General features: G+C 38.1%; 1 protein-coding gene across 1 annotated transcript in view; it reads right to left on the bottom strand.

Annotated features, from left to right (window-relative positions):
* Nucleotides 1-968: 968 nt before the first annotated feature.
* LOC105946897 overlaps nucleotides 969-23,845 on the bottom strand; it is a 91,793-nt gene continuing 68,916 nt past the window's right edge. Inside the window, exons 3-9 of the mRNA XM_031898201.1 lie at nucleotides 22,972-23,034; nucleotides 19,412-19,768; nucleotides 15,928-16,236; nucleotides 9,464-9,625; nucleotides 7,501-7,680; nucleotides 6,346-6,446; nucleotides 969-1,154 (exon numbers count right to left, since the gene is read on the bottom strand). Coding sequence (XP_031754061.1) covers nucleotides 969-1,154; nucleotides 6,346-6,446; nucleotides 7,501-7,680; nucleotides 9,464-9,625; nucleotides 15,928-16,236; nucleotides 19,412-19,768; nucleotides 22,972-23,034 — 1,358 coding nt within the window. The remainder of the gene's footprint in view (nucleotides 1,155-6,345; nucleotides 6,447-7,500; nucleotides 7,681-9,463; nucleotides 9,626-15,927; nucleotides 16,237-19,411; nucleotides 19,769-22,971; nucleotides 23,035-23,845) is intronic.

Here is a 23,845-nt window from a genome sequence, read left to right as displayed (position 1 = left end):
TTCTAGAGCTCACACACATTTTAGTTGTACAGGTAAAGGCTACTAAGAGAATGTGTATCTGGGTAAGCGTAATGCCGTACTGAACCATCATTTTGATCTCTTTAATGCACACGTTTCATATATGTTAAAGGCACAAAGGGCTGCCAAGATATAGTAACCCACGGCAAATATAAGGTTTTTGTTAGTCTAGCTGCCCATATCTTCTCGGCTATATGAGCTCTTTTTTTCTTGTTACTCCATTTGTTAATAGATACAAAAAATTTACTTGAGTGCAGGGTCGGACTGGGGGGTGAAGGGCCCACCGGGGCTCCTGTCCCAGGGGCCCTGCAGGTGCCCCCAACCAGGCGCGTCCCCTAACCCTGCCCCGCCGGGGTCCCCCTAACCCCCCTCGCAGGGCCCCCCTAACCCCCCCTCGCAGGGCCCCGGGAGAGCACCGGCAAGGGTCGGGTCTGGGCCGCCGGGGCCCACAAGAGGAATTTGACGCATCAGGGGAGGAGCGGTCGGGAGGGGGAGCACCGGCAAGGGTCGGGTCTGGGTCGCCGGGGCCCACACCAGGATTTTTCCCGGTGTCCCGGCGGCCCAGTCCGACCCTGCTTGAGTGGCATTAGGGGTAGCCAGGAGAGGTAGCTATTCATGGTCTAAGACAAGTTATGTTATGTATGCAGAAGTCCTAGGATCATGAACAGAGTTGTACCAAAACACTTTATTTATTTTTTTATTTAATGCCCATGGACACTGAGCATAAATCTGGTTTATTTTGCCTAATTTGCTCTTTAACAAGTTTCAATTTCAGAAAAAGGAATGGCACTTGGCACAAATATAAGACCTGGTCAAAGGCATCACAGTTTCTAAACACAGCACACTGAGAGCTAAGGAATTACTAAATATTGCAGCAGAATGGAACAGGCACTTTCTGTATAGCATTTATAAGGACTTTATTAGCCTCTTTAATGCAATCTTAAAGTGGATTATTTTGGGGATGCTGGCAAATCTAACCTGTTCAATAATATATTTTTCATTGAATCTCTACCTTTCAAAGAGCACGATGAATCAAGAAAATAAGATTTATGGGGAAGTATTTCTCTAAAGTCCTCCTCACTTTGATGATTTGATTGCTCTTGGACTCCGAGTTTCATTTCTTCTATGTCTGTAAACTTTGAGAACAGAAAAAAATTAATGATGTTTTCTGATTATATAGATACAGGGCTAGATGTAATCAATATATGAAAGACTTTTAAAAAGGATATACTGTAGTGCCTAAAAGAACCATTCTTTCAGTGAATTATTTCTATACACCTAAAATAATAAAACAATACTGTTTTGTAGACCTGACAGACCTCATAAAACTAAACAGGTGGATAATGGGGGTAGTCCAGAAAATCACTTGAAATACCCCATGTAGGGCATATTTCCTCCCTATGATAGGTGGCAACAGTAAAACACTTTCACTTAGGTTAATCACACAGGGCTGATTATTGGCCTGTGTACAAGCTTTCTGCGTGCAGACACACCAGTGAGTTGTTTCTCAGCAGCCGCATGTGGCGTTACCCATAATGTTATTTATTTCCAGTTTTTTAAGTTAACCTAATTAAGCTGTATATAAGATCTCTATCTTCATTTACTTTGTTTTCTATATAATACCATCTGTGTGTGCAGGGATTTTGCAGGTTAAAGGTCCCCATACACGGGCCGACTATAGCTGCCGATATCGGTCCCTTGGACCGATTCGGCAGCTAATCGGCCCGTGTATGGGCAGAACAGAGCTGCCTGGCCTGAAATTGGCCAGATCTCGATCGGCCAGGTTAGAAAATCCGGTCGGATCGGGGACCGCATCTGCTCGTTGATGCGGTCCCCGAACCGACTGCCCCATAAGCTCAAATGTAATCCGATCATTTGGCCCCAGGGCCAAACGATCGGATTATTTTTTTTTAAGCTAGTTGCTACCCGATATCGCCCACCTGTAGGTCCCTTGGACCGATTCGGCAGCTAATCGGCCCGTGTATGGGCAGAACAGAGCTGCCTGGCCTGAAATTGGCCAGATCTCGATCGGCCAGGTTAGAAAATCCGGTCGGATCGGGGACCGCATCTGCTCGTTGATGCGGTCCCCGAACCGACTGCCCCATAAGCTCAAATGTAATCCGATCGTTTGGCCCCAGGGCCAAACGATCGGATTATTTTTTTTTAAGCTAGTTGCTACCCGATATCGCCCACCTGTAGGTGGGGATATCGGGTGAAGATCCGCTCGCTTGGCGACATCGCCAAGCGAGCGGATCTTATAGTGTATGGGCACCTTAATTTATTTACATCTGTTTCTAAGGTTGGGTAACCTTATTCTAAAACTGGCCATACATGCACCAATATTATTGTATAAAATGAGGTTTCATACGAGATAGGGGTAGAATTCCTATTGTTTCTACCACCATATCTGACGATTCAGCCCTGAATTTCAGTGGAGGGTATGAACGATTTTGTTTTAGTTTTTTTAGATAGTAATGGATGCATACATGGGTTAAGCACTTGTATCATTAAAAAGTGTGTCAAGCTACAGTTTTTGGTTTTCTTGCTGTGGTGACCAGGCATCCAGGTTAGTAGCACATCTAAAAAGCTTGCACAATTTAGGTGCTTAAGGGTCAGGTTTGATTATGTACAGTATTAGTGTATTGGCAGATTTTTTTTTGTAGATCTGATATTCCTTGTATGTTCAGTACAAGTGCCTGATCCGCCAGTAACTAGCCAGACAGCAAGTTAACTAGCCAGACAGCAAGTTATTAGCATCTTATATAAAATGGTGCAGTGATATTTACAAAAATAATCTAAATGTGTCAATACATTTTGTAGCTTTCCTTAGCCCTCACAGTCTTTATAAGTCTATAATGGTGAGGGGACATAGGACATTTTTCCAATGTCTTCTCAGTGAATTTTCCCAGGGTAAAAACAAGCTAACAATGCCAGTAATTGTCACTGAGAAAGTCTATGACAGTCACCATGGTTATAGTTTACACTTCCTCTTTCTATTTAGAATGGTAAATGCCAGTATCATGATAAGGCTTCTCTAGGATACAGTGCTGTAAACATAAACAATGACAAGCCTTAAACTGCCCACACATAGAAGGATATGGGTAAACAATTCAGCTATTTCTATATGGATTGCCCTGTACTGGCCCCTAAAAGATAAGATAATCTTGGTGGTGTTATCTAGATTTCTAGAATGCCAGCTGTAAAGCAGGACAAAACTGCTGCCTTTTATTTTACAGCAGAATGGAAGTAAATATAGGCGAGAAATATGGTTCCATCGCAATCACAAAAAGGGAATAGTGGATTAGCCTTCACTAAAAAATAAAAATACAATACTTTTTATAACAATAATATATAAAATATTTGCATTTCTGATGTCAGGCTTTTTCAGGCTCTACTTAGAAGGACAAAGATGTATAGCCCTGGCTTCAATAAACAGAGATATTGCTAAAAAATTAACTTGGATGACATCAATGAAGAAGATACTCCTTCAAATGCTTTCTAAAGAGCCAATGATCTTGCTCTTTACGTTTGCACCCGTTATGTATGTCCCATTTGTCCTTCATAAAATAAGAACACAAGCCTTTGCTAGTGATGATAATTTGGACTGTTTAAGATGTCATGTTGGGAATAAAGAGCCTGCAAAAAGTAAGGGGAGGGTCTGCTGTGTTAAAGAGTTATTTTTTATTTGGTCTCCTGATGCTTGACCTCTCCTTGACACAGGCTCACATTTGTATCCCTGTACCCTCACAGTTGGGAACATGCTTCCCTCTTGTTACATCTCATATGAATAGCTAGACTTGTTTTTATGGTACATTTGTTGGTAACTGATAAGGAATGAGACAGTTTCACTGCAGATTTTTCCATACATTATAACCTTGTGCTGTTTATTTTGTAGATATAAATCAATAGTGCAGATTCTGCTTGTCTCAATGTGTGGTATGAAAAAGAAATACTGATATGGCCTTTAAACTATTAGATATAAGCTTTTATATAGTCTCTTCTCATTACTGTACTAGGCTTACAGCAAGAGGAAAGCACATTCTAGAACCCCACCAAACCCAAATAAATAAATTAATGTTTTCCTTAAAGCGGATTAGAATCTTCCAGATCTGATCATCAAGCCACAGTACATATAACGGCAGCATATAATCCAATACATTGTTAGTTAATGAAAATTCAATCATGTGTTACTGATGACCTGACGCCATCTGCTAACCTTAGTTATTCATACTTGCAACCCTGCGGAGAGACCTCTAGAGAGACCAGTTAATATTAAGTCCTTACATTGCCTTACACGTGTTACACACAAGCCTGGGTTTCTGTTGGACTCTATGGCACTACACAAGCTTCTAGGTGCACAGTAACTAGAAGGTATAAAGCACTGCATTCTTTAAGCAGGTGCAATAACTGGTTGGTAATTATAAATAATTTAAAATTACAACAATATAATCCTCCTATGCAACTACCTGTATCAGAATGTAGAACTGGTGTCATGTTTTATAAACATAGGGTTTGATAATGTGTATTAGAATTGAACAATAATAAAACTGTCTAAAACTGTGAATATCTCAGAAACCACTTAAAGCAGAAAATAAATGTAAAATTGCAAAAATGCTCTGAGGACCAATTTATATAAATAGAGCTGATTCTAGCATTTTAAAATAGTATGAAACATACTCTAACCTTTACACATGATGATTACAAAGCTTGATTTTGCCTAACGCAGGGTCATCATCAGAAACATTAGGACCCCGTACTAGTTATTTATATGGGTCCCCATCAACACAAGTGCACAGTACCAACATTTTGTCCACACTCCTTGTGTGTGCATTATAAACAGCTGATGTACCCTATAATAAGCAGTTCATAGAAAGAGTTTCATTAATAAATGTGCTAATTAACAGTCAGTTCATCAACAGTCAGTGGAGTTTGCTCTAAGTTTAATCTCCTTCCTGCTTTGTGCTGTCAATTCTTGATATGCTTGATAACTAGTCAGTAGTTCATAAAATTTGCTAGATTTTACTTGCCCTGTTTTTGTTGCTGACTTTATGTTTTTTTTTTTTTTTAAATAAATACCACCTATTCTAGGTTACAGAAAATATTTGTGAATATTTTTGCTTTTGTGTTGTTTTGCCTGGTTTATTCTCAAATCGAGAAAAAACTCAAACTTGATTTTTTATAAATGACCACCCTGGTGTAACCTTAGTGACTTTTAATATATTATCTGGTAAGTAAAGTGAAATCAGATGTGAAAAACCTAAAAAAAACCTGGGTCCTATGAACAACATGACTTTGTAGCTTTCCGAAAAAAACACACATTTTATTCTCATGCTATGTAGAATGCAACACTTATCGTGACTTTCCTTGGGCCAGGTTGGAGCTGCAGAGTGCCATTGATTCCTTTGGGAGGCTTTCAAAATCATGCACAGAAGGATCAAAGTCGGAAAGGTTTTCCTGCATTTTCCGATCGTTCGGATCCGAAAATTTCGTGACTTTTGGGATCGCCAATATGATTTAATCGTGACTAATACGATTTTTTTCGTAAGCATATGCGTGATATTTGCGATCTTAAGAAATTATTGTATCCAATCCGAATTTATCCAATTCGGGATTCGAACTCACGTTTTCATGAATGTACCCCTTAATATTTACACGCTTTACACCCCCAATAACAAAATTAGGAAAATTATAATCTTTGACAAAAAATTAATTTCCTATGTCTTTATCTTTGGCAAAATGAAATACATCATCATTTTACAAGTTCTCATGCTCTAGAGAAATTTCAGAGCTGCCTGACATTTTACCATTTAACCTAGATAACGCCAAAAAAAAGGTGTAACTTACGAATGCATCTTTTAAACAATATGTGCATTTTATACTCATTTGTATTGTGACCTAAAAAGTTGACTTGAATGATCAAATCATTAATTATTCTGGGTGTATCTTCAGTCACTGAGAAATAAGCAAGTTTTAGAATTTATTACTGCTCTTTTCACTATCTGACTAAAGATGGAAGACTCTCTTGCCTCTGGGATCTGTCGAAATATCTCTATTTATCAGCATGAAAGATGGTCTCTTATATTGGGTTCTTTATATTGTATATAAATTTATCAGAAGTTAAAGAATGGGCACTAACGATGTTTCATGTGCCTGGACTTTTGAATAAACACTGGGGACAGAGAGTTTAAGTATCAAATGTATCTTTTTCAAGTGGCTTTTCTATCTATATAATTAGATCAACAATACTAATATGTCATTATTATAAATCATAAGGCTGAATGCTCTAAGCATTACACAAAATATGTCCATTTATCATGAGCTACTTACCATTGTGTACATATTCTGATGAACGTCTACTCTTTTATTAGGATAAGTATCTGATGTTTCAGTAACACTTTCTATAGCAGGTGCAAACAGAAGCAAGGGGCCTATAGGAAAGGATAATAAATAGCCATGTGATTTATTTATGTTATAACGGCTCACTCCACCCACAAATACCTATTTAATATTAGCATAAACATGAAACATTTGAAGTTCATTAAACTTATTACAAATAGGTAAATGATTTGCTAAGTTGGGCAAATAAATCATTTCATCCAATAATATTTATAATCTTTACAACTTAAGCTAAAAAAATGACGGTGTTCCTTTTCTACCCATAGCCATAGCTGCACACTAGCTTTTATTGGTCTAGTGAAGTCAGAATAGCAAACAAGTTGCTGTGGTTTACAAAAACAGGGCAAACATTGTTTTTGTCCGAACCCGCTGAAATCATTTTATGCCGGTATGGGATCCCTTATCCAGAAACCCATTATCCCATTACCTTTTCAGTATTCAGGAGAACATAGTCTAAGGGGAAAACACAGAGTCAGGGGTCAGCGGCAGATGATTGAAGTTATGATTGAAGAAAAGTCAGTTGACTTTTGTGTTGTTCAGGTGTTGGCAACTGTCCTGTGGTTTGTGCAGTTCTAAGGTAATTATCTTTCTTGGTTGCAATCTTTTATGAAAATACTCTGTACATCACTATTTAACCTTGCCAAATCAAGACATCTTGCAAAATCTTTTATACCAACAATCATAACTTCAGTCATCTGCCTCTGACCCCTGACTCTGTGTTTTCCCGTTAGACTATGTTCTCCTGAATACTGATCACCTCTAGCATGCTGCTAGTAGTAACTCATTTCTGACCTTAATCTCTACCCATCTCTTTCATCTCAACTGAATTTAGGTTTATACTTGTTTTGTTGCTCTGTGCTCCTCTGTGCAGTCATATTACCATTGCATTTACCACAAAATGTTGAGCTCTCTGAAAACTAGGATCAAAGTCCTAGACAGTCAGTCAAAACCAGGGAAAACTGTCCCAGAGTTCTTTCACATTTGCTACCTAGCAAAAAGGGCAACATTTTTCTTTTGTTCAGAATTTCTTAGCAGCCAGCCAGATTTTTGCTTTCAATACTCTAGCGGAAATAAGGTTAACTGTACCTTGAGCATGAATGTCTGAAAACATATGTGTTTTTCCTTCCCACTCGTCATTTCCTTCATAGTTATGGTTCTTCTGTCCCCAGTTTGAGTGATTAAGTAGGGAGAGTCGTACATCAGTCAGTGATTCTTCACTGCTATCATAACACCCTAGGTCTAAAGATGCAGCAGTTTTACAAAGATCTATGGAAAAATATGAAGGATACTAATTTTACTGGATATAAACGTTAGATTAAGTGTTTGTAGAAGTGCATGAAATAACATTATTTTACAGTAAAATTATTTTTCCTTATAGTTGTTTATATACTATCAATAATGATGAGCAGTGATTTTTTCGGCATGCATGGATTTGCGGGAAAATACCGCGTTTCGACAACAAAATTCACTGCTGCACGACAAAAAATTGTTGTTTGTGTTAAAAAAAATTGTTGTGGGTGTCAAAAAAATTAGGTGCGTCACCAATTTTTATTTTGGTGGTTGCAACAATTTTTTTGCTGTGCGCCATTTTCATCATTTTGTGAATCTTTTAAAAGATTTGCAAATTTTTCGGCAAAGCAAAATAAACTTACTGTATGTGTAAAGTAGAGGCAGAGCAATTCATTGTTATTATTAAATTCTTGGACCATGCAATTCTTAGGGATTCTCAGGGAGCCAAAGTATTTGAAACAAGATGCAGATATGCACTGATGAGGCTCAGTCAGCAGTGACCAGGGCTAATCAATTATACATGTCACACACAGCGGTGAGAGAATCAAAAACGTGTCAGTTCACTGATTTTTGTGGGAATTTTTCAAAATGTTCCTAAGTACCAAGAAATAAGTAATGTTTCCACTTGTGGGTAATGCTTTCAAGATTGTAAATCAAATGTGTATCAAATGTTTTTCCAGTATCTGCAGTTATACGTGAACCATTTCATAACTGACCAAAAAGCCTCAGTAGCCTTTCAGTATTAAAACAAATGTGGCAAATATAATAACTTTTTGTATTACAGGTAGTTAGATCTCACAGCACTGTACCATAGATGGGCGCATACAAACAAACATTGGGGCTATGTAAGAAAAGGCACTAAGTTTGCCCAGGAGCAGTATCCCATAGTTACCAATCAGCAGGTAGAATGTATTGGTCACCTGTTTAAAAGCAAACATCTTATTGGTTGCTATGGGTTACTGCTACTGGGCAAACCTAGTGCCTTTTATTACATATGGGGATAGTCTTTATTAGATTAATAAATACCTTCCACCTAAAATGCTTCTTTATGCAAGTAAATTGGTCGCTAAATCGAAGTGGTCTCTAAACAGCTTTCATGTTCACAGAGCCCGTGTAAAATTCATGTGAAGGCAAATTTGCATACATTTGCGCATTTCAAATATTTTTTTTTTTAATTACATTTCCCCCTAAAGTATAAAGATTCAAATTATGGAAAGACCCCTTGCCTGGAAAACCACAGGTCCTGAGCATTCTACATAACAGGTCCCATATGGTATACTTGGATGTCAACCCTTTACTTAAATAGGTGAAGTACACACCTGAAAAGTACATACCTGAGAAGTACACACCTGAGAAGTACACACCTGAGAAGTACACAGCTGAGAAGTACACAGCTGAGAAGTACACAGCTGAGAAGTACACAGCTGAGAAGTACACAGCTGAAAAGTACACACCTGAGAAGTACACAGCTGAGAAGTACACAGCTGAGAAGTACACACCTGAAAAGTACACACCTGAGAAGTACACACCTGAGAAGTACACACCTGAGAAGTACACACCTGAGAAGTGCACACCTGAGAAGTGCACACCTGAGAAGTACACACCTGAGAAGTGCACACCTGAGAAGTGCACACCTGAGAAGTGCACACCTGAGAAGTACACACCTGAGAAGTACACACCTGAGAAGTACACACCTGAGAAGTACACACCTGAGAAGTACATACCTGAGAAGTACACACCTGAGAAGTACAGTACATACCTGAGGATAATGAAGAATCCAAATATGAATTAGAAAGTGAGGATCCAGTGCGCGGAATAATCATTTCAAGTTCATCAAATGTATCCTGTAACCCAGTACTAACTGCAGACATTTCAGATCTTCTGCCGCTGGGATCTTCTACACTGTTTGAATCTGAAAAATCTGGAAAAAGAAATGATATAAAGATCACACACAGAATGCAGTGCATAAGAAAGATTTGGCACACACCACGGAATGGTCTGATAACAACACAGAAACGCACAGTGCTGAATTCGTTATTATTATTATTATTAAATGTAAAACAGATTTACACCCTCTTGTGTTTTATAGTTTATTTAATCAGATATCAATAGTTCCCCACACGATTCAAATTCTAATAAACCAAGAAAAAAATATAGATGACATACTCATACAAATGAACAATGCAAGGATAGAATCACACTACACCAAGTGCCACAGCACGCATTTCAGATGATTTGTTGTGATTGGCAGTCAGCCAAAATAAGCAAACAACTAATTACTTTTTTTTTTTTAAACAATGGGGCTTGTGAACCCTGTTTTCAGGTTTCTGAAATAAATTCTACATTTATATCTGGTAGCTGGTCATTTTTAGTCAAGGTAAATGGAAATATGCCCCTTTAGTTATTATATTGTATTATTGTTTTATACCCACTCTAAAGAGCATGTTGGCATATTCCTGTAGGACCTCACAGAAACTCTCAAGAGATGAACATACTAAAGAGATGTACATTAATTTCCCATACTATTAGGTTTCTCTCTATTTTGCTATTTATACTCTTGACTTATTTTGTCACATTCATCTCTTTGCATGTCATTGCTCTTTTACCCAGGCTTAATCTCTTCTCCCTATGGACCTCTGCTCTCTTTCCCATGTCATTTCCCTTTATCCTAAATGAAATGACTTCCATTCTCTTATTTATGTCTCTTATCTCCCTTACACATAGGACACATACTGTATGCACAGCAAGTCTTCAGTGATTTTTTTAGTGCCAAATCTTCTAATATTGCAGTCAATATGGCAGTGTATGTGTGGCTTTGCAAAATCAGGACAAATCTCAATAAATGCTTACACTAAATAAATCTATGTAAAAAAACATAAATAGCAATATAAATTATAACAGTGGATATATAAATGAAAAAAAAAATCTGTTGTTTTCATAGCCCAAGTATTCCTTCAGGGACGGATGAGCTATCTATTTGTGCACAAAACTAAAAATGGCGAGAAAGATAAGTAGTGCTTTACAAAACTAAATGAAAAGCAAACATATGCATATTAGGCAGCATCCCAAGGAGATGTGCAGCTCTGCTGGGAAAGTTCAAGACAAAAGGACTATATGGCAAGACAGTTCAAAGCATATTGCACCTGTCAAAATGACTGTCATCTTCTATAGAAGTGTATCGTACTTTGAATGAAAGGGGAAACTCGAGCAAAGTCATGGAAAAACAACAGACCACTTTGTTTCCTTCCTCTGGCCCACTCCCCCATGTGAACGCCATTTAACTCCATGTTAAAGATCGCCGCAAGCGAACAGACAATGAGAAGGTCTCTTTCATTGTCAAGGACAGTTACACTTTAAAGATGATTCTGAAAGAAGGTTAAAATGGGTCAACAAGCAATTATAGACTGTGTGCATATCAACACAAAAAGTGTTAAAATCAAACAATAAAGTTGGTACAACCCCTTGAAAGTAGAAGTGGTGGGTGAAAAACTGCTAACATGGTTCATGCATAATTCTACCAGTTGAAGAAAAGCTATAGACTACCTTTGTCATCATGTTGCAAATGTATAGCTAGATTGCACCGTGGCTTATGCAAATACTACATCTGGCCACAAAAACAAATTTGCCTTTTGGAGAACTCATGATAATAGAGACACTCACTGCACAGAACAGATAAAATGTGCTTTTTTGATCATTCTTCTCATTTGGACTTTCATTTCCTGTAAAATGCAGAGGTCTGATCCCATGCAAATTTGTGTCACCAACTGCTTCAACCAACTTAAAACAAGCACTGGTGATTCTCCTGCAACAGAAACAGGTATCTATGTTGTGTGTGTGTGTTTGTGTATGGGTGGCAGTGACAGTATGCATTACAGACGCTTCTTGCTCTACTGCCCTCCTCTCCTTGTTTTTTTTCCTGATTCTAAAAGACAATGACTTTGCATCATTCTCCACAATTAGCTCTCTCTCCATGAAATCTCCATGCTTGGCTGAACAACATGAGCTAAGAGAAGATAAAGGAATGTTCCATTCACACTTGGTCACATGCTTTCTGTACTCTCTCTGTGTCTCAGCTCACCTATACTGATTCTCTTAAAACATGTCAGAGGTTAGAAAAAGAGAACATAAACAAATCCACAAAAGCATGATCAATGCATAATTTCTGTCCACTTATTTTTATTAGAGTAAGAGTTAGAGAATAAAAGAGTTAGAGTATTTTATTTTTTTGCAAATGTATATATTTGTAAAGACATATATAGTCTCATATTATGGTCCTGTGCTTTTGCTTGTATTTTCCTTTGGCTAGAACTGCCCTTCCTGGTTGCAATTTATCATTACCATAACCATTTTACTGCACGATTGGGTCCGGCAGAACTCAGCAAGGTTGATTTTTATATAGAGGAAGAGATATCCAAGACCAAGATATATTAATATTAGTATTAAAGAGGAACTGCTATAAAATTACTTGAAACACTTAATAAAGAGACACTTGCTATAAACACATTCCCAATCTGTATTGGATGATTACTAATTGTTTTTGTCAACAAAATATAATATAAATTATAAGGGGTCATTTACTGCTACAAGCGTTAATTCCCCCCCCCAAGTCAGTTGTGTGTAAAACTTCATAAAGGTGCGTTTGCTCTTAGCACCATAACAGTTCCTTGTGATGCTGTTGCCTTCTTCCTGCCCTCTGTGCCAAATCGCCTGCTACTAGTGATGAGCGAATCTGTCCCGTTTCGTGAAATGACAGGAAAATTTGTGAAACGGCAAAAAATCCACGAAACGCATCTTTTTTTTTTACCACTCACACCTTTTTTTGTCGCATATATTATTTTGAGGCGGCCACTCCTAATTTGATGCAACAGCGACTATTTTGATGCACAAAATTTTTTCGCGAAACAATTGGCCAATGACAGAATGAGGAAATTTGCTGCAAATCCATGCCTGCTGAAGAAAATCTGCAACTATTGATGCAGGGGAACCCTGGAACTACCACCACCTCCAAACAAGGCTGTAGCCTCCAGCCAAGACTCTATTTTACACTTTACATATTTGTGATTCTCATTATTTACAGGTTTGCTAATGACAAAAAGTGCAAGGCATTTAAGGACCAGATTTTTGTCTGAAGAAGAACTGCAATGTTGTGTAGGGACTCCAGAGAACTTAGCTGCACATTCCTAAAGCAGTTCCCCTTTAGTAAGTGTGGCCCTAAGTTCCATGTGTGAAAAATACTTATTTGTGCAGGTTAAAGTAATTTGCTTGCAGTTCCAGAATTCCAGATTCAGTGTCATTTGGTATAAAAAGGAAGAGCCCTTATGTGCTCAGAGCTTTTTCTTGGATCCCGCTTGGTGAGGAAGTTGGTACAGGATCTGTCCTGGCAGGAGGCAGGCCAAATTAGGAAGTTAGGGCAGTTATTTTATAGTCACTGTAGCTGACTAAGCCACCAGTGTAGGGACAAGAGTGGGTAAATGCGGCGCAGGAGATTTGCCAGGGAGCAAGATACCACCAGGAATCTGGCTATGCTGGGAGGTTGGATCACCAAAGCAGGCCATATTATCTTCTTGAGTGTGCTACTTGGTTTGAGACTAGTTTGTTATCACCAGAATATATATTAAATACAGCTTTCATTGTCCTTTTTTTACAAATTTTTAGTGATTTTAAAGTTCTGTCCCCATTTTCTTTGGCAAAGGGCACTGGCCCAAGCATTTGTACTTAGCAGATGTAGTGTACAAAGTGCAGTTTATGGAATCAAATCACCATTTTCACCATAATTTAATTTTTCCCCCCATAATTCCAGCATCAATGTGTTTGTGTCCACTGCAATTGTGTGTAATGCTCTAATTGCATGCACTCTAGTGTACCTGTCTTCTCTCACATGCTTCTGAAGCTAGCATCTTCATCGAGTTTATTGGGTGCAAGTCTGTGGTGACTATTAACAAAACCCTTTGTGGGAACCCTGGAAATACTGCCACATATTACCTAGTATCAATAGGTACCATGATTTGTCAGAAGAGTTACTCATACCAACTATTCAGAAGTGAATGTTTTAGTGTGGGTGCAAATACCTACCTAACCTCTCATCCATTTTGGTGGACCCGAGGGCATAAATTAGGCTTTTACACTTTCTCCTGCACAATAGAGTAAAAGGGTAAGTCTAACCCTTACCTAGGGGTGAATGGGAATTGCAGGGAAAATGGCTGCAAAATCTGCATTGTGAATAGAGCATTTGCTCTGTAAATGAGTTCTTTAGTGGCTCACTCTGGCCTGAGTGGAAATGTAAAATTCTTCTTTAGTTCTGTTCTTGGATCAGTGGTCTACCAATACAGTAAAAAATGGTAACAATATAGTGCAGCACAATGAAGAATAGCACAATAAGGCACAAGTAGAGTTTCCTGTTGAGATAACCATTGCTAAGATTCCTTTCATTATTTCCCCAACAGGAGAGAGACAGAAGAGAAAACCTGGAAACGACTTCATGTTATATAATATATTTTGCGTATCATACACCTAAACAAAGTAGGGCACCCACTTTAGCATAATTAAAAAAATCGAAGTAGGAAGGTTATAATAAAGAAAACTAAATAGGTTTTACTATTCATTGTAGTACAGATATGGGACGTGTCATCCAGTTTGCTTGGAATGAGGGATCTTTACACCTTAAGTCTATTAAAAAAACATTTAAACATTGCATAAATCCAATAGGATTGTTTTGCCTCCATAAGGATTAATTATCTCTTAGCTGTGCTTTTGTTTCTCTTCCTATACCAACCTTCTTTTCTAAAAAAAACTCAACAGTTATGACTGGAGCTGAATAAATGACTTAGTCAATGACGTCTTTTTAGCAGCTGCCACACGGCCCAGTTGTGTCCAGTGTAGACCCACAATATGACTTGTACAGCGCTGCGGAATATGTTGGCGCTTTATAAATAAATGTTAATGTAATGTAATGTAATATGGCCACCATAAACATTTTTTTATAGAACACTCACTAATTTCTCAGGTAAAGTTGAATACAGATATTTATTCCTGGACTATTGCTAGAACTATTTATAGACCAAATCAGTTTTGACACTTGGTAATAAGCCAGTTACTTTAAACCTACAGCATCAGGGATGATGTTGTGGGTGCCTAACTCTCCTACATGTTCTTATAGGGCAAAGTGGCAATCACTTTGAACAGTGCAGCTAGTCCCTAACCACAGCTTTATCAGACCATTCTGGCCTTTCTCCATAACAAAGGGGGGTATCCCACTGAGATAAATTAAATGGAGTTGCAACCACAGAGCCATTCACTAGTGTGAATACCTGACCTGGGGTTTTCCGAATGAGGGATCTGTATACCTTAAGTCTATTAAAAAAACATTTAAACATTGCATAAATCCAATAGTTTTGCCTCCATAAGGATTAATTATCTCTTAGCTGGGATCAAGTACAAGGTACTGTTTTATTATTACAAAGAAAATCAATTTTAAGATATTGAATTATTTGATTAAAATGGAGTCTATGGGAGATGCCCTTCCCGTAATTCAGAGCTTTCTAGTTTCCAGATAATGGATTCCTTACCTGTACTATTCTAAAATGAAACTCAAGCAATTGCTGCAATTAAACCTAAAGCTGGTCAAAATGATTTTTATAATTGGTTAGAATAAATACCAGATAGTGGTCTAAGCCAATGCAACCAAGAATAAAAATGGAAGTCCACATTACAGTTTAGGCCTCGGCTATTGCTAGGAAAGCTTGTTTCATAGCAAAGTAAAGATAGTAATTACAGACAAGGCACAGTGTCCTGTGTGGCACGCGATACAGCACATTCCTATTGTTCCACCCAAATTCTTTGTAACACTGGGAGACATGACAGAACAAAAATACTATTAGAAATGTTTGAAAGGGAACATTTTTGGCCATGATAGAGGCTTTTGACATTATTTATTAGGTTAAAAAATGTTTGACAAAAGCCCAACAATAGTTCTGTGGAAACCACTACATCTGAGGCACTTTCTGTTGTTATGTGCAGTCATTGATTTGAGGATGGCTAGAATGAGGCGAACAATTCCCTCACAGCAGTCTAGGCTAGGGAGCATTCAAACACACACAAGCAGAGGGCTGTGAACATGCCATATGGAATCAGAAAGGAGAAGGAAAAAAAATAAACAATTATAACCTCTTTGTGAGGAAATTGGTGGAAGGACAGGCCAGTGGTGAAGAAGATGGTCATGCCAACTTTCAACGAAAGAAGATTCGAGCCTTGAAGCCTCTGAGCATTTAATCTTTGAATATGATGAAGTCTGGCGAAGCTCTGTATTGCCATGGAAACTGCAACTGTTTAGACAAGGATGCAGAATGCTCTTGCAATATCCACTGGCTGCCAAAAGGGGCTTTTTATGTTCTGTTACTGGATATGTTCCAGAGGCATCTTCACACCCTGAAGCATCTCCCACACTCAGAGATAAGAGAGAAGAACGGAGCTGGGATATGGATGTGCTGCTAGACCTGTAGATGGTGCTGCAGGAAGACTTTCTCCCAGACAAACCTAAAAAAATATATAATATATTGTTACAACTGGCATGCTGCCACTTTTCAGTTGGGGACTTCAACTAGCAGTTAGGCAGGTTATACATAGGCATAAAAGGTTGAACTTGATGGATGTGCGTCTTTTTTAATCCAGACTTACTATGTATTTTACTATGTATTGCCTAAATGCATTTACAGTACTTTTAATTTAGATTCCTTTAGTTTCATTTTAGAAACTAAAAAGGTTTGGATTTGTTTAATATTGTCAATTTAAAATTCTCTTATCACTTCACAATTCGGTGTCATGTTAGGAGAGAAGGACATGAGATCAATAGCGGGAGAAGGCACCACAATAAAACTGGGTTGCAGCATAAAACAAAACTATCAATTTTGATTATATTGATATTAATATGTACACTTCCTAGTTAGCAAGTGATGTGGCCAGTGCCCAAGCAAACAAACTGCAGATGACAACAGGTAGTCAGACAAAATTTTGCTTCAGGCCCACTAACTAGTAGTTATGTTCCTGGTCTCACCAGTTCTGATTTGTGCTGTAAATGAAACACCAGTGTTTTAAATGGAATCTTTTGAATGAAACAAACAAACAAACAAACAAACAGAAGAACATACAGAAAGGAGCTCTTTCCATTACAGAGCTTCTGTTTACCCTACTAATGAGAAATATATCTCCAATCCCATTGTTGGTGTGTCATTTGCAGTAAAACAAAGGATGCCTGCCTTAAGCCTAGAATAAAAAAAAAACTTGAATCTTTCATTGAAAGGATCCTTCTACTCAAAATCCATCTACTTTCAATCAAAAGGTCATAATGAGAGTTCAAGAAACAGGACCTCTAGTGGCCAAAGCTAGTCTTTTTCCATAAATAGAAATGATTGGAGACAGCTGACTAGCTGCAGTTACACTACAACAGTGCTAAATTCAGGTGCTGCATAAACTCTGTGATCAAGATGGTAAAAACAGGGGTACCCTCCACAATCCTGCTTTTTCAGCGCAACAGTTCTTGAGGCTTCTAGGAGAGCAGGGTTGTGGAGGGTGCGCCCCTAGCTCTCCAAAGTAGGCATCGCTAACTTAGTTAAAGATCCAGTGTACATCATTCCTACTAGTTCTATGTCAGCAGGAGTGATTCTCAGGGGATCATCTTGCACTTCCATCTCATTAGTTGGTTGACCACATATGCCTGCCTGCTTCGAATTTTGATCATATGTTGAAAAATGATGGTTGTTTGGAATTATTTGGGTTGAGTAACACTGCTATAAATATATATATATATATATATATATATATATAGATAGATAGATATTATACCATTTACATTATTATTCACAATTAAATAGTTACATGAAGATTTTCTTCCTTGAGGTAACCCAAGTAACAAGTAATGAGGTAATAAGTAATAGGTAATAAGCCAGTTACTTTAAACCTACAGCATCAGGGATGATGTTGTGGGTGCCTAAAGGTGGCCATACACGCACCGATAATATCGTACGAAACCTTGTTTCGTACGATATTCGGTGTGTGTATGGTATGTCGGCGAGTCGACCGATATCGCAGGAAGCTGCTGATATTGGCCGACTCGCCGATCGGACCAGTTTGAAAATTTTGATCGGGCGCCATAGAAGGCGCCTGACCAAAATCTCCCTTCAGCGCTGAATTGTTTCTACCTCCTTACCTGCCAATTCAGCCCTGAATGGTGTGTGGCGGATCTGACGATGTTTTGTGCGACCGATGGTCGCACGAAACATCGTCAGATCGCCACGTGTATGGCCAGCTTTACTCTCCTACATGTTCTTATAGGGCAAAGTGGCAATCACTTTGAACAGTGCAGCTAGTCCCTAACCACAGCTTTATCAGACCATTCTGGCCTTTCTCCATAACAAAGGGGGGTATCCCACTGAGATAAATTAAATGGAGTTGCAACCACAGAGCCATTCACTAGTGTGAATAACTAACAAGCCCTAATTAAAATAAGTGGATTGCACTGCTTACACAGAATCATTTATCTGATAAATAAGTATTTCATTTATAGCATAAAATAACAGCCTACCTATGCAGCTTCTAAAGGCAAACAAAAGTTTGCATGCAATAGTTCATTAATATTATTATTATTATTATTGTTACTATTATTGTTTTTTATTTACTGACAACAAATTTCTACTATTTCCTTTTATTTATGGGACTTATGGCTGTGTGTACACAGATATGGGATCCATTATCTGGAAACCTGTTTTTCTGAAAGCTCTGAACTATGGAAAGCCCATCTCCCATAAACTCCATTATAATCAAATAATTTCAAAATTAAAAAAAAAATAATCTATCTACTGTTATAATAAAACTATATATTGTATTGGATCTTAACTACGATATAATTAATGCTTATTGGAGGCAAAACAATTGTGTTTATTTAATGTTTAAATGATTTTTAGTAGAGGTCCCATACCTGTAGTAGAAAACTAAGCATGGAAATCATCATGTGTATTCAACCCAGCGAGGCCCCAAGTACAGTAAAATGCGTGCATTAGAGTAATACCATTATTATAAAACTAATATTGGCTTAAAAATTCAAGTGCAGCCAGACAACCCCTCCAAAATTCTGGTTGCAGGTTGTAGCTGTACATACAGAAGAATAAACTATGCATTTACTGTAGTTTTCCCTGTATTGTATGTGTTGGCTAGGTGGTTACTGACATGTTTTGCTAAATTTGCAGGAGAGTTTTCAAATAAAGGCCATAATCAAATGATGGGCGCTGTTATACCTACCTGCATGGTTAAGTTACATTGTACCATTTTTAAGGTAGAGAGGCAGGCTGGGTTGCAAGGTGGGAACAGAGAGTGAAAGTATAGCACGAGAGAAAAGCTAGAGGGAATAGGAGTTGTACAATAAATAAAAATCTATGTGTATGTGTAATCTTTGCAATAAGCACACACTGAATGATGCAGAAATAACAGATTCCAGTGCAGATACTGCAGCTACATGTATCCTCTTGCTATTTTAGCTAGCAGAGAGCACCTAGGGGCTGTATAACAAAGAACAACCACAGGCTGGCTGCTTTGGTATTATTAGGAAAACAAATGAGAAACTGCCATGCAAGCCAAAAGAAATATGATCGATTGGGTGTAAAAGAAATACTGCATATTAAAAACATAAAAAGTAATCTTAAATGAGTGTATACAGTACCTGATTCTTCACTACCTCCACTTATTGTGCTGGTGCCATCTATAGGATGTCCAGGAGGCTTGATCGATACATAAGAGCAATATGACATTGTTTGCTTGCATTGTTCATATTCTTTAGAATGGCTAGCAAAGATGGGCATTGGAGTACAATTTAATTCTTCCTTGTGTTTTGGCATATAATTCACTGGGTCAGCATTTTCCCCATCCAGGGCTATGTCAGCTTGCTTAGTAACAGTATTCTCTTCAAGGTCTACATGACTGGAAACTAAGCTTGGCACAGGCTGCATGGGAATATTATGCACTACATGTCCAGGTAAGGCAGTTTCTATTGGTTTGCTTGCTTTTTCATCCCGATTAGCTGTCAATGGAAAAAAGTACCATTTATGATTATTATAATACCAGGCATTAGCAAAATGGACATATAACAACCCTTTCTAAGTACAACAGTCCACATGAATAACTATGCTGGTTTCTTTTATTTACTTTTTTATGTCTCATTGATTACAGAACTGGAAAGAGATCTCTTCCTTAAGGCTATTACACACAGTGCTACTTGCAACCAGCATGTCGTGGCTACAAAACACCAGAAAATACCCTGCTATAGAAAATACTGAGAACTATCTCTGCCAAAACACAGATAGAGACATTGATCAGTATTTTGTAGCTGCAACAAGTAGCTCTGTGTGTTTGGAGAAGGCCGCCCAATTGTAATTACAAGCGGAGCCTTGCCAGCACTATTTCAGTCATCTTTTTAATATGAAGGACATAGTGGGCCCGATTCACTAAAGTCCGAAATAAGGAGTGCTATTTATAGCATGCGTTAAAAATCTTATCACTTCTTATTTTTCACTCGATTCACTAAAAGGACACTTGTCATAATTAAGAAGCGATGTTCTTGGCGTTATTTATCTTGCGACGACGACAATATGTTGTGCACTGCGTAATATATTGCTTGAAAATATGTCGTCGCAAGATAAATAACGCCAAGAACATCGCTTCTTAATTATGACAAGTGTCCTTTTAGTGAATCGAGCGAAAAATAAGAAGTGATAAGATTTTTAACGCATGCTATAAATAGCACTCCTTGGGCCTGATTCACTAAAGGGCGATAAAACGTGCGCTATTCTTATTGTGCGCTAAAATTTTTACTGCCGCTTAATTTTGGAGATTTTTCGCACGATTCACTATAAGCATACTCGCGCTTTTTTACGCGCGATATTGCATGCGTTATTTAACTCGCGAAAGACTATTTCAATGCGGTATTTGCCGGTACATGCGCTAAATTACGCGAATAATCGCCGAATATGAATGGTAGCATAGAAATAGTGTATAAAAATTGTCGAAGCATATAAATGGTGTATATAAATATTAGCCACATATAAATAGTAGATGCTTATAAATAGTAGCCACTAGTGATGAGCACATGTGTTCTGGTTTCTTTAGTGAAAAATTAGCAAATCTTTCGAAAGATCCCCGAAACGGCAAAAATGTTGTGCGGGCAAAAAAATTGTTGCCCGTGACTATTATTTTTTGACACTTGTATCAATTTTTGGATGTGCGGTGAATGTTTGCGTGGCGAATTTTTTCATGCGTTTTGCCATTGGCGGATTGTTTTGCGAAACGCATGAAAAAATCCGCCGCGAAAAAATTCAACGCACGTCCAAAAATTCGCTGCGAATCCATGCCTGGCGAAACATTTCATCACTTGTAGCCAAATAGAAATAGTTGCGCAAATGAACGCATGCCATGTTAGCCATACACGCCAATACTTGCGGAAAATTACTGTATTAAAAATGAACATTTCACTGCAAACTGGCGGCTGCGTCACTCTGGGGGAAACACAGACTTGAATAAATAACACTGTAAGTCCATATTTTATTGCAAAAAATCATTTACTGTACTTTTGTATAATTTTTCGCCTGCCTGTAGTAGGTGTTAATTTTCGTATAGCCGAATGCGATATTTAGCGCGCAAAAGTTATAGTGAATCATGCGATCGTATTCTTTTCAGCGCGGAAATTAACGCAAAACGGTAAAACTAGTGCGAGAAATACCCCATGCGAAAATGGCGATTTTTCGCACGCGATAATACTATGGTGAATCGCGCGCAAGTTATTTTGCATTTTTTAACGCGAAAAAGCGTGCGATAATTTTTATCGCCCTTTAGTGAATCAGGCCCCTTATTTCGGACTTTAGTGAATCGGGCCCAGTGCTGTTTAGGTAATCAGTGAGAAATAACATGCATTTTATGCCACTGGGAAGAGCCACAATAAGGGCAAAGACACACAGAGCTACTTAGTAGCAGCTACTTGTCACAGCTACAACATACCCTGCCATAGACAATGCTTAGAATTGCTCCTGCTAAAACACACACAGCAACAGTTATCAGCATTGTCTATTTTTGTAGCTGCTACAAGTAGCTCTGTGTCTTTGCTCTTATATGCAAGAAATTTTGTTTGGAGAAGGCCGTCCAATTTTAAATATAAGTGGAGCCTTGCCATCACTATAATATTTTATAATATGAAGGACATATTGCTGTTTAGACTGTCTTCGCCCCAAGGCTGATGGCCCACAGAGCGAGTTAGTCGCTCTGCATTGAACCTGTCAATCCATTTGCTTTACCATCTGCATTGTGAGTATTTTGTGCATATCCATATGAATCAATAGTCTTGGACAATTAAACAGTTCTGTTTGAGTTTGCTGCAAGAACCTTTTAGCATACTTTATTTCTCTTAATTTTTGCACACAGCATAGGTGAGTTAGTAAGCGAGGTAGTTGCACTACCTCCCCATTGATCCTTCCATATAGCAAAGACCCATCCTCTATATCCCATGCTCTATGACATTCTAGCTGGTTAATTGTCTATTTTACAGCCAAAAATGGGTTACATATGTGTATAACTCTGGAAGTCCTTTTTGTCTCCAAGTGTAAGGTATGTTATTAAGAGAATGGGATAAACTCAGGTTTATTGGAATTGGCAGCCTGCTATCTTGATGCTGGACAAAGTATACACATAGCATGCAGGTACTCACTGGAGGGTCATTCTGTGTAAAGTGGGCCATGGACCATTGATAACTTAAGGATAGTACTATACAAGCAAGTTACTTTATCTCTTATATGTTTTAGTATAGTGTGAGAATTGTAGCTATACAATATAATATCTCAGAACTGTACTTCCCTGACATGCTATAATTGGCAATATTTTTTATTATAATGCTGCACATTTTTAAATGCAAAAGAAGCTCAAAGTGGAAATGTCTGCATGCTTTGCATATCTGGGTCATCACTAGGCCCATCACTATCCATAGGCACAGCAATCATGAACACTATGCTAGGTGTGGGCTTATACAGAGGAGCAATCAACCTGGTGCACATTGTAGTCTGTAGACTTTTTATTAAAAGGGGGTGTTGCAGAGACTTAACTAATAGGACAGCCTGATCTATTGGTATCCCTAAAATATCTGAGTCTGATAAATATGTCCCAAAGCATAAACCAGCATAATACAAAAGCATCACGTAAATACCAATAGAGATGATCTATACTTGCTTGTCCTTTACTTACCAGATAGTAGGTTCTGCCTCTTGGTGGCCTTCCTGTCATATCCACTTTCGTACTCCGTTCTTGCTGGTAAGAGAGAGCGGGTACAATGTTAATGTCATGCAATGTGGGTCCAACCTGCCTTCCTTCACAACTTGTTGAACTATAGCTACTACATAACTGTATTAAAATGCAGCATGTTGGAAACCTCTGGCATTAAATGGATGGTGTCAATTGTGTCAAATGGTATATTTTGATGCAAACAGATTTTCATTTTATAGTCTCTTTCTATGTAACCTAATAAACTGATAATTTCATTGAATGAATGAAACTATAATTCCAGCTAACTAGTGATGAGCTAAAGTGCTGAAAAATTTGCTTTTTTTTACAATTTTTTATATCAGCAAATTTTCATAGCAATTTCGCAGTGAATCCACGCCTGCTTAAAAAATTTGCTCAACACTGCAGCTAACACACTTACAAGGAATGTCAACTTTACACCCTATTTAGGCAGGATACAGAGGTATTTTGTAACCTAAATGGAAGAGTGAGTCCTGACCTAGGAAAGAAAAAACTAATACATGATATACCAAGAAATAAATATGTGAATATGGTGCTTTAGGTGACTATAGATTTTTTTACTACATGGCACTAAAGATAAAAAACCAAAGTGCCCCCCCTATATTTATTTCATGTCTGACGCATGCCAGATACCAGGGATGGAAAAAGGTTGCCTCTGTTAATTTTAAGAGACAAATGTTCAATTTTTGAAACAAAAATTTAGCTCTGCTAGTGTAGGCAGCACATTAGAGCTCTCTGCACTAGCGATGCAACTCTCTCTGGACACACTTCAATGCTAAACACAGAGTGGGAGAGGGGGTGCCTCGGGCGACAGCAG

The sequence above is a fragment of the Xenopus tropicalis genome, chromosome 3 (genome assembly GCF_000004195.4).
Source record: "Xenopus tropicalis strain Nigerian chromosome 3, UCB_Xtro_10.0, whole genome shotgun sequence".
Lineage (NCBI taxonomy): Eukaryota > Metazoa > Chordata > Amphibia > Anura > Pipidae > Xenopus > Xenopus tropicalis.
The sequence above is the reverse complement of the archived record's forward strand: the minus strand, read 5'-3'. Positions and strand labels throughout refer to the sequence as shown.